The 12,755-nt window shown below is 33.4% G+C and overlaps 3 protein-coding genes across 10 annotated transcripts in view; 1 reads left to right on the top strand and 2 right to left on the bottom strand.

Annotated features, from left to right (window-relative positions):
- Positions 1 to 12,755, top strand: part of LOC111054622 (gastrula zinc finger protein XlCGF57.1) — a 721,792-nt gene that overhangs the window by 451,365 nt on the left and 257,672 nt on the right. The window lies entirely within an intron of this gene.
- The window catches only part of LOC111060042 (gastrula zinc finger protein XlCGF57.1-like), a 410,286-nt gene that overhangs the window by 304,931 nt on the left and 92,600 nt on the right, over positions 1 to 12,755 (bottom strand). The gene's annotated exons all lie outside the window — the stretch shown is intronic.
- The window catches only part of LOC111056039, a gene marked incomplete in the record, with an annotated part of 49,506 nt that overhangs the window by 11,936 nt on the left and 24,815 nt on the right, over positions 1 to 12,755 (bottom strand). The window contains 1 exon segment of the mRNA XM_039440932.1: positions 12,228 to 12,755. Coding sequence (XP_039296866.1) covers positions 12,228 to 12,755 — 528 coding nt within the window.

Here is a 12,755-nt window from a genome sequence, read left to right as displayed (position 1 = left end):
TCTAGGGAGATAATAGATAACATTCATAGATAAATCCCACATAGATAAACCTGTTAATGGAAACTGTTTGTATTTGGTCAATTTGTTTAGTCTAATATAGCCTATTATGACTCTTCAATCAAGATTTAATCCTTGATCAACCATTATTAAACGAGCGTCAGCGAGTTCTCACGTTTGACTTACTGAAGGCCAACTTCTTTATCCTTTATTGATTCATACATCATCAAAAATGATAGGGAGAGAAAAACTAAAGTAACCTTGTGCTATTCCTCTCCCCAATTTAGATAAGGTTCCATATAGTCCAAAATATTTGTTCACTTCACAAAATTTTCAGTTCTCAATTATTTTCACAAAGTATATTTTTAAATTAAGATGCTTCAAAACCAAACATAGCAGAAAAAATGTACATTATAATCACTAAGATGTCTGTTTATATGTTCTACAATAGCTTTAGAAAGGATTGATCAATCAGCTTCGAATTTTGAACACGTATTCTTCGAACCTTTCTACAGGTTAAGTTCGTTGTACAACAAACTTGACTCACTCCTTCGACCTTTTTCAGGATATGAAAATAGCAATGAAAGTGCATAAGCAAAAAATTTGTTCTGATTTATCGTTTAGTCAGCTGATGAATTCATTGCAAGCAATATTACTACAGTTTTTTTATTCATCAATTCATAACATCAGCTGAGGCTATCCGGGAGCTATCACACAGACAGTCCTTCATGTGCTGACAAATGATTCCAGCTGGTTAATATAGAACATAGTAATATAATATCAAAAAACTGGTTGAGATATCAATGTGCGGTTTTCGCTATTGATTTTCTCTTGGAACTCTATATAGAAATCATGTATCACGAATTTGTATTCATAAGAGGGACAAATATGTTACAGCGACAGAGTAATTTTTAATTTTAAATAGGATCCCCAATGAAACCTACTGTCAAATTATTCTTGCAAGAGAAATATTCAGCTGTTTCTATGATTTTCATCAACTCTGTATAATTAAAAGTTGCGGGTTTCATACATCAGTACTTGAGCGAGTTTTCCAATCCAGGGGGTCACTAGTATACATTGATAGATGTTTATGATTTATCCCCACATAAATAAAAACCTGTTAATGGAAACTATTTGTATTTGATCAATTTTCTCAGCCTAATATGAATCTTCAATCTAGATTAATCCTTGCGATCACCCATTATTATTGCCTTTACAGACCCGGTTGCACATACGTCTATTAAATTTAAGTGCTGTAGAGTTACTTTTGAATTCATAAGTAATGTGACAGTGTGAACTGAATATAACTGAAAATCTTTAGAGAGCGATTATGAGAGTGATTATGAGAGTGATTATGAGAGAGCGATAGAGAGCTATTGCAAAAGAAAGAGATAGAGATTGATTGATTGATTGATTGATTGATTGAGTACTTTATTTATGTATATTACAATATATACTGGCTTATACACTTATATACAATAGCTAACAATACAGCGAAATTATAGACGAATTTACATAATATAGACTAAGAAAATAATTATTGAAATGTATATGATATGAAAAAGCAATTTGTAATATAATAACTATAGATAATTATATTGTAATGCATCTACATAAATTGGCGGAGCTTTGGACATATCAATGTCCATTCTTCGGAAAGAATATTAAAAATATCCTCCCCACTAACTCTCTACCAAAAAAGAGAAAGAGAAAGAGAGAGACAGGTAGGATATCCGAGAAAATGATTTCCACTCACGCTCTACTAGAAAATTTTAATGTACCCGATTTCAATGTTCAATCAATATCAATCGCAAACAAAATACATTGTACAATAGTGAGGTCCACGTTCTAATGGCAGTGGAGAAAGATAGGAGAACAAAGTTGCCGATCCTCTGTCTTGTCAATGCCTTCTATAGATGGTAGATTATACAGGATTATTTATGTAATATTAACTGATCAACCTCGTTTGTAATCAATTATATTTAATTAAGCAAGAAATAATATTTTTCAATTATTTCATAATTAAGATAAAATATTTTGTTAATATTATCAATTTCACATCATTAAAAGACGATCTGGCAACAATGTAAAGAGAGAAAGAGATAGCGCTATCCGCTTTGTTGAATGATTGACAAGGAGAGCAATACCATTGCTAATCGAACACTTAACTGCCATTATAACGTGGACCTCTCTATGTCTTAGTAAACTCTAGAAAAGTTACTCACTCTTCGTAATAACCTTCTTTTTCGTGCAAAATACAACAGCACCCTATCTAACCACGAATTAAACTTTTTTTCACAACAAAAATAACTTTCAACTTCATTATTGACACGGAATTTTCTGCGTTTCATACACAACACAAAGAGGTTCACACACATTTTCCAACTAAATTCGAACTGTACTGAGAGATAATTTTTTATCGCAATTTGAAGAATGAATTAGAACATTTTAGTCAGCCGAATTCAGCGCGATTACCTATTTAATTATGCGTAATGACCTAACAATAGAAATAAATTTGACTAGCCAAATAGACTGAGTCATCACAAAAATAGCAACGAAATATTCGTTGATTAAATACTCGCAATATAGGCCTCACTATTATATTTTCTTTTGAACCAGCAGGTAACCCGTGCTCCGCAATGGTCTATTTTAAAACTTAACACACTGAAAACTTAGCCTACTACAATCTTGAAGAATTCAAAATAGGCTTATAACCATCCTCGGTTAATTAAGAATCTATATGCAAAATTTGAAGTTAATGAGTTGAGTGGTTGAGACGTGATGATGCGTCATTCGTGAATTTCCTATCCCGTACTTGTATAAACCAATTATTTCCTTTCTTATATACTAGCAGGAAACCCGTACTCCGCAATGGTCTATTTTAAAACTTGACAAACTGAAAACTTAGCCTACTATAATCTTGAAGAATTCAAAATATGCTTATAACCATCCTTGGTAAATTAAAAATCTATATGCAAAATTTCAAGTTAATGAGTTGAGTAGTTGAGACGTGATGATGCGTCATTCGTGAATTTCCTATCCCGTACTTGCATAAACCAATTATTTCCTTTCTTATATACTAGCAAGAAACCCGTGCCCGCAGGGCATATTTGAAACTTTACTATTTTAAAACTTTACAAAAGTTATATTTGAAAAGTCTATTTTAAAACTTTACAAACTGAAAACTTGAAGAATTGAAAATAGGCCTATAACCATCCTTGGTAGATTAAGAATCTATATGCAAAATTTCAAGTTGATCAGTTGAGTAGTTGAGACGTGATGATGTAGGGAATACATTCGTGTATTTCCTATCCTGTACATGTTCAGCGTGCATTTTCACAAATATGTTATTATGTACTATTATTGTAATTTATTTTTTATCATAGAAGTGTTATTATTTTGTTTATTATTACCAGTGTTTGCCATAGGTCTTCCCAGACCTGGCAATGCTGGATGTATTAAGTAAATATCAAATATCTCTCACCCTCTCTCTCTCTCTCACACACACACACACTTCCTCTCACTCTCACTTTATTTCTCTCACACATTCTCTCACTCTCTCTCAAGCTCTCTACTTCTCTCTCCCTCACTCCCTCTCTCTCCCACTTTGTCTCTCTCCCTCACTCCCTTTCACCCTCACTCTCTCTCTCTCTCTCTCTATTTTGGTAGAGAATTAGTGGGAAGGATATATTGAATATTGTTTCCGAAGAATGGACATTGATATGTCCAAAGCTCCGCCAATTTATGTAGATGCATTACAATATTATCTATTTTATCTATAGTTATTACAAATTGCTTTTTTTCATATCGTCATATACAGCTCAATAATTGTTTTCTTCATTTATATTTTGTAAATTCATCTATAATTTTGCTGTATTGTAATCTATTGTATATAAGTTTATAGGCCAGTATATATTGTAATCTACTACATGGATAAAGTTCTCAATCAATCAATCAATCAATCTCTCACTCTCACTTCCTCTCTCTCTCTCTCTCTCTCTCTCTCTCTCTCTCTCTCTCTCTCTCTCTCTCTCACTTATCAAACAATGCTGACAGATTGTTGTGAATCTCACTATAGAATGAATATTTTACCATATTTGGCAATATCTGAATGAATGCAATATTCAATATATGCATTATTAATCGCATACCTATTCAATTATCAAATAACTGCGAAAAATTACTATGAACTGTCAGAATTAATTGAATATTTATAATGAATAGAAGAATATTTATATATTTATACAATATGATAATTTCCACTGAGTCTAACAGGAATTGGTTGAAAAGTATGTTATCTTAGAAGAATAATTGCAGTTTGAATTTAATCTATGTATAGCAATTTTTTATTCTTCAATCATTTAATGTTTGAAACACTATATAGACATTATAATTATGACATTGTAGGAAATACTAGGCTGAGCCTGTACTATTTCTCTCCTGAAATTTTGATAAAATGTTAATGAGTTGAAAGTTCAAGGTTATGAATTCACACACTGCTTCGTCACTTGATTTTCCGTCCAGGAATCTTCAATACATAAATAAGGCAATATTTAATACATAGAATCTGTGGCTTGTGATCGATAATTGGTTTTTAAACCTGTACTTAAATGGAATAGTCTAAAAAACTTTAGATAATTCATTGATCTCATGAAAATTTGAATGAGGAATTTTGTTAATCTGCCAAATTATGTGGATTAAAGTTTATCAGTTCAATAAAATTTAGTCTACTTTTTTAATAATTTGATTGCTTATTTTGGCGGTTTTACCCAATATTATAATCGATCACATCTATGAAATCACGTGATGATAGTGTTAAACCGTACATGAAAATTGTTTTTTCATCACCTCAGTCTTTCTTCCTCTTCCTTGTCTTCTTCTTCTTCTTTTCTCCTCCCCCTCTTCTACTTCTTCTTTTCTATACTCTTGCTCCTCTCATCCTCCTCCTCGTCCCACTACTTCACAACCTTATTTTCTTTTCTCATCAATCATCTTGTTCTCATTACACATTTATCATGCCATCAATTTATGATTATTTTCCATCACCCGATTTTTAATTACGATGTTTCATTAATAAAATAACGTTCTATAGTGAAACTGCCATCAACTGTCACCACTTCTTGCATAAAAAGCACTGATGCTATTCAATAAATAAATAAACAAATAAATAAATAAATAAATAAATAAATAAATACATCAAATAAAAATCACACAACTTTCCTCGCTCATTGAACTGTAAGCCTCATTCTTAAGAACGAGAATAATTTAGGGGAATAACAACATAAGACGATTGGTGGCAACATATTTGAAACTACGATCAGACTACTGTATACCGTATGTGTATATAAATAATTGTTTTCAGAGTACTTTTTCCTTTGTGTAATTCGATGATTTTTTTAAAGTCGACAAAACAGCTGTTCTACAGATGAAATATCTCGACTATGTGTTCTTTTTATAAACTGCTCTACCTACCCACCTCATGCACGAGAAGGAGTTTACAAAGTCCATTTCTCAAGGATGAAGTGGACCCCATTAGTTTCCCAGGAAAAAGACTCATGCCAGTTGATAGAGCTGATAAATAACTAAACAGGGTATGAATTTGAAATGAATGGGTCAAGTCATTTTTGAGAAAATCGTGAAAAACATGGTTTTTTAGTAACTATCCGCCATTTTTCTCAAGAATATTACGGTGCTCCTGCAATTTTCCCAGAAATGAGACTCATGTCAGTTGATAGGTATTATATAATAAAAGAATAATAACTCTCCATGGTATAAATTTGAAGAAAATCGTTAGAGCCGTTTTTGAGAAAATCGTGAAAAACATGGTTTTTTAGTAACTATCCGCCATTTTTCTCAAGAATATTACGGTGCTCCTGCAATTTTCCCAGAAATGAGACTCATGTCAGTTGATAGGTATTATATAATATAAGAATAATAGCTCTCCATGGTATAAATTTGAAGAAAATCGTTAGAGCCGTTTTTGAGAAAATCGTGAAAAACATGTTTTTTTAGTAACTATCCGCCATTTTTTCCGTCATCTTAAATTGAATTTCTTATTGTCGGGTCCTCATGGTATAAGGACCTTAAGTTTAAAATTGCAAGTCAATCGGTTAATTAGAAATTGAGTTATCGTGTTCACAGACATACACACATACACACACACACACACACACACACACACACACACACACACACACACACACACACACACACACACACAAAAATCATGTTTTTGGACTCAGGGGACCTTGAAACGTATAGACAACTTGAAATTGGAGTACCTTATTTTTTTTGGAAAGCAATACTTTCCTTACCTATGGTAGTAGGGCAAGGAAAGTAATAAATAAATAAATAATAAATAAATAAGGTTCGCTGAAGATAGTAGTTCAAAGTGATCCTCTTTGTTTATTGATAACTAGCAGGTAACCCGTGCTCAGCAAGGGTCTATTTATTTGAAACGAAGACTTGACATAATGAAATCTTGAAGAATTGTAAACAGGCCTATAACCAATACCTACTATTACTTCTATCACTAGAAGTTATAGTAGGTATTGCTATAAACATCCTTGGTTAATTGAGAATCTATATGCAAAATTTGAAGTTAATGAGTTGAGTAGTTGAGACGTGATGATGCGTCATTCGTGAATTTCCTATCCTCTACGTGTATAAGCCAGTTCTTTCCTTTATTATAGTATAGATAAAAATTCTTATGAAGAAATTCCTGAGCATCAATCACTCAAATTCTCCAATTCCCCATTTCATTATTTCTTCATTCTTTATTCGTCATCGAATAATACTTTCCATTGTCAGTGTGTTTCCTCGCAGAAAGTCAATAAAACTGAATTGTAATTACAAAATAGATAATAATTTGAGGAATGTCTACCGTACAGCACGTCATACATGATTGGTTTCAAAACAAATATTTTTAATTTCCTGTATTGAACAATTGAAGTCATTGTACCAGAAATATTTGAGGATTTCAATGAATTCAGGGTCGTGTTTACAAATTAAACTGTGATATTGTTTTCTACTTATTTTCTTCTTCATCTTCTTCTTCTTCTTCTTCTTCTTCTCCTCCTCCTCCTCCTCCTCCTCCTCCTCCTCCTCCTCCTCCTCCTCATCCTCCTCTTAATAAAAATTAAATTATCAACAAATTTAATAACGTGAGAGTTTGATGTTTCAAAATAATAATTATTTATCCTTTCATAAATTTTCTAATTCTACATCAAATTTCTTGTTACTTTGAATCTTCTTCATAATTTATAATATGATAAAAGAAGGACTGACTTACACACGTAGTAGGGGATAGGAAATTCACAAAAGACGCATAATCACGTCTCAACTACTCAACTGATTAACTTGAAATTTAGCATATAGATCCCTAATTTACTGAGGATGGTTATAGGCCTATTTTCAATTCTTCGAGATTACAGTACGTCAAGTTTTAAGTTTGTCAAGTTCTTTATTGAACCCTTGCGGAGCACGGGTTACCTACTAGTCAATGATATGATAAATAAAATAACTAGCTTATACACGTAGGGGATAGGAAATTCACGGATGACGCTTCATCACGTCTTAACTTCTCAAGTGATTGGCTTATAGGCCTACTTTGAATTCTTCAAGATTTCAGTACCTACGTCAAGTTTTAAGTTTTTCAAGTTCTTAATTAGATCCTTGCGGAGCACGGTCTACCTGCTAGTCATTATCATCGTAATCATCATCATTCTCGGCCACCACAATCATCATCATCATCATCATGCACAAGCCTGAAGCTTGTAGGCATCACCCTCATTATTAAAAATTTATCCTAATAATTAAATATTTCGGAATTTCGCAATGAATTTATGACATGTTTCAAAAATATGACGTGAAAATATTACGGAAATGGGTTAAATAATGAAAGAGGTTCGATGTAAATTAATATTGAAAGGCCTACTATACGCAGATATTTCATCATTCAGTATGTTATTCATAATTTCCGTACTTTTCTGATGAAATAATAATTGATTCCATTCATGTGTTGACCAATTTTTCGTCAGCTTATTCCTATGGCAATCAATATTACTTTATAGCAGATAATGAGATCTCATAATGTGGCTTTGATTTTGTAATTCTACGTTGATTCTTGAATGAATATTGTGGTAGGTTAATCATTGTTTACAACCGTCAATTCATAATAGGTTCTTCTTCTTATCTTCTTATAGCGTATCTGCCATACGCTTGATAAATCATTCGAGAAATGATACTTTTACATGTTTGAGTAATGAATTTTCATGATTGACATTTAATATTTTGTTAATTATATTTCTACATTGTTAACCCTACAGAGACACACTTACTTTATGCTAACACAGTAGACACACTGGGGTGTTGAACACCCTTATTTAATTTTGCATTTTTCTTCGAAAAATATGAAAAAACAAGTACTTAGACCATACTTCATAATTTCTTAATCATTTTTGTTCCAAATGCATACATAAATCAAAAGTAAAGCACTGCTTATCAATATTTATACTAATTTTAGAAGTACATAATGTTCCGCCTAAGTGTTGGAGCTCCTGGCTTGATCATTGCCAATGACAACTTCATTAAAAACTCACGTCTCTTCATTTTATTGTTTTGAATCTCAAGTTGTAGAGAATCATAGCATTTATTCCAATCTAATCAATCATCCCATACCACATTCTTAGTGACAATACAAGTAAATCTTTGTAATAAAAGTGTTTGATAAAAGTCCTACGTGAAAGACACTCTGGGGTGTTAGACACCCCAAACGAAGAACAAGATGAGCTGGTGACCTTGTAGAATGCTATTACTGACTGGAAGTGGTGGAAAGTAGTTGACAATACTACTAACCTAATTTAGACTGGGCATAAATTTCCATCTGTTTGAAATTGTCAACTACAGAACAGAAAAAAAACCCTGGGGTGTGAAACACCCCAGTATGTCTCTTTAGGGTTAAAGAACGATCTTGCAGAGATGGAAGAGGATAGCGCTATCTGCTTTGGCGAATGATAGACAACGATAGCAACACTAGTGTTAATCAAATACTGCCATTATAACGTGGACCCCACTATAGAATTACAGAAAGTTGGGGGTCCAAAATTAATGAGGTCATCCGGTGGCAAAGGATGTATGTATCATACTCATCTTCCTCACTGCTTCTTCTTATTCTCCTCCTTCTTCTCCTAATACTTCTTCTTCTTCTTCTTTCTTTTCTTCTTCTTCTCCTCATCCTACTTCATTATAACGTGGACCTTATACATTACATTACTATAGTGAGGTCCACGTTATAATTGCAGTGGATAAAGATAGAAGAACTTCGTTACCGATCCTCTCTGCCTCAATTAATTGTATTTCTGCATTGTCGAAAACAGATTTGACATCGTTGCGGAGCTAGAAAAGGATAGTAATACCTGCTTTGTCGAATGATAGACAAGGACAGCAACATCAAAGTTAATCAAATACTGTCATTATAACGTGGACCTCACTATATATACATTTTTATTGGAAAGGCTTGTCTCAACTCTTGAATGAACGCAAATCAAACATGGAATAGGCCTACTTTAGAATTCAATTACACATGGAATTATTACTATTATATCGGGGGAATTTTAAGAGGGAAGCCAGACACATTTTTATAAAAGTCTAGACAACATTTCTGAGTAGATTATTAGTTTTGGTTTGACAAAAATATTTTACAATAAAATTCAGAATTCTAGTGGAGTTTTTGTTTCGAAGTTTAAAGAGGAAAAGCACACGCTTATCAACGAAATCCTTAAGATTTAAATGATTTTCGAGTGTGAATGATGAATTCTAAGCAAAAAAACATTTGAAAGTTGCACAAAGATTTTACGTCATCGCTTATCAGAGAAGTTTCAAGAGGAAAACCACATGCTTTTTTATTAATTTTGATTTTTGTGTGTTTTGGATTGTAATTGAAGGGGTTAGAATACAAGGAGTCCAAGTTACATATTGTTAGTTTCGAGAAAACTGGGTCGAAAGTTGACTTACGTTGATATTAATTCTTTATTCATGAAATGAATATTATATAGAAATGATATTTACCTATTCAGTATACTTTTACCAAATCAAACGTACAGTTCAATGGCAAGATATTGTCTCAGATCACTTTCCTTTCTCAGTTATCAGCTAAATAGTGATAAGAAGTATCACTTGTAGTACCCCATGTTTACCAAACAAAACTCTATTGCCTACCTACACATAGATCTATCAATTTTACCCGCAATTGAAAAATGAATAATGACCTTATTGCGATATCATCCGATTCGCTAATAGGTTCTTGAGGTATCTTTTGCTTGGTGACATGGCTTAATCAAGGTTAAATTTAATTTGAAGGATACGAGCAACCGTTGCTCAATAAACAAGGGATCCAAGTCACTTGGACCCCTTGTTTAATCAAATGACGAAAATGATCAAAATGTTTGAAAATGTAGAAACACCAGATGTCAGCACCGATAAGACTTACGCTTATACCTCTTGTATACTAGATTTTTACCACTTTCAGCTATCGATTACTGTAGCTAACTCAAAAAAATGGAAAATTTCACTTGGACCCCTTGTATTCTGACCCCCTCAATTTAAATTTGTCGTAGTGACACATAACCTGGCTACATTTGACTGCTCTGTAAATTAGAGTTGGATCCGTTTTGGGCGTAAGCCTGTGATACTCTTCTAAGTTGTGTAATCCTGAATCATTAGATAAATAAATATCTCTTATATCCAAAATTGTCTGGAGATGTTTAAGTGAAAATTTGAGTTTCAGAAGATATAATTAAGAATTTGAGAAACGATTCGGGATTTTAGCACAGTTTTTGCGACGAGATATTCGAAGAAAACACACATAAATTCCACTGACATTATATCTATAAACAATCTGCACAGATTCAATGGAGTTGAATGAGATTTTGAAAATGAATAAGGAATATTAAGGAATTCTAACACAGTTTTCGCGACGTATATAGAAGCATATAGTTCAGCTTTACAGAACTGATCTAGATACCATACTGATTGTATCATGGCGGTTATATAACTGATGGCTGTTTCAATTTTAACAGATGCTTTTTTATTTGCTTAATTACTATTGAGTAGAATGTCAATAATCATCATCAGTATGTAGGCCTAGTCTACTATGCAAATAATAGGTAGACTGGGTCTGACAACAACTTCTTCTTCTTCTTCTTCTTTTCCTTTTTCATTTTCTTCTTCTTCTTTTCCTTTTTCATTTTCTTCTTCTTCTTCTTCTTCTTCTTCTTCTTCTTCTTCTTCTTCTTCTTCTTCTTCTTCTTCTTCTTCTTCAACATTCTTCTGCTCATTTTTCTTCTTCTTATTTTTATCTCTTGTTTTGTTTTGTATCATATGATTAGCATTGTTATTCATCTTCTAATTTCTCTTGCTACCTCGGCACTGCTTTCGACATCATCATATCCATATCATCATCTCTTTCTTTATGCTATTCTCCTTCTTCTTTTTCTCATTCAAATTAATTCTTCTCCAATGTTTCTTTTCCTCCATCCACCCTCACTCCTTTCTCATTCACCTCAAATTTTACTTTCATACCCTCTACCTGCCTATCAAAGGAGAAACTATAGTCGGCTAGGTATTTCCTCCTTTCTTTTTCTTAAGCACACCCCACCATATGAAGCCTTTTTTGTATTTTATTTGAAAATTTATATTTTTATTGTGTTGTTTTGTATTTTGATTTATTTTATGTGTATTGTGTTGAATTGAATGAAAGTATTGATTGATTCATCGATTTATTTATAAAAACCATGCAAGTAATGTCATCCCACCCTCAGTGCTAATAGAAAACATGTCGAAAAAATCATGTTTTTGGACTCAGGGGACCTTGATACATATAGAAAACTTTAAATCAGGATACCTTAATTTTTTTTGGAAAGCACTCCCGTGTTTCGGATGGACACGTTAAGCCGTCGGTCCCGGCTGCCTAAAAAGCAGTCGTTAGGTCATGTCAGAGGCCCTGAAATTGATCAGTTGCGACCTGAAAACTCTGACACCAGACCTGAGCCAGCCAGGTCACTCGATATTATTATTATTATTATTTGGAAAGCAATACTTTCCTTACCTATGGTAATAGGACAAGGAAAGTCAAAATATGTGTAATTCAATCAATATGATTCAAAATGAATTGAAAGGTGAAGATTATTACTCAACTAATAATTCAAAATGATAAATGATCTTTGACTCACCTCAAACTCCTCCTCCTCCTCCTGCCCCTTCTTCACCTCCTCCTTACACATTGGTCTGCTGCCAAAGGTGGTCTCAAGCATTCTAAGAAGCTCCACTCCTATTGGTTGACATCTGGCACTGATCTCTGCTTCCGAAACTGACAGGTCACTCATTTCTATCATTTCCTTAAAACCGACAGACGATGATGCACCATAATCTGTCCAGGAATTGGCGCTTCTAAGATCTGCAAATGTCCCAGGAATATCCCAGTAACAGTCCTCAAGATTTCGCCCAGAATCTTCCATGGAGCATATCCTGGGGCATGCCCCAGAATTTTCCGATTCATCTCCACTGAACATTCCAGAATTTTTCCTAGAATGTTCAGGATTCTCTTCACTCAACATCCTGGGATCTGCAAATGCCCCAGAATCTTCCCAGAAGCAAATCCTGGAATTTGATCCTGAAACATCCCTGCAGAACATTCTTGAACCAGGCACAAAACCTTTTTCCTTTCCTTTTCTGTCCATTCCTCCTCCTCGTCTCCCTTC

The sequence above is a fragment of the Nilaparvata lugens genome, chromosome 14, assembly GCF_014356525.2.
Source record: "Nilaparvata lugens isolate BPH chromosome 14, ASM1435652v1, whole genome shotgun sequence".
Classification (NCBI taxonomy): Eukaryota; Metazoa; Arthropoda; class Insecta; order Hemiptera; family Delphacidae; genus Nilaparvata; species Nilaparvata lugens.
This window is presented reverse-complemented; position numbering and strand designations above follow the sequence as displayed.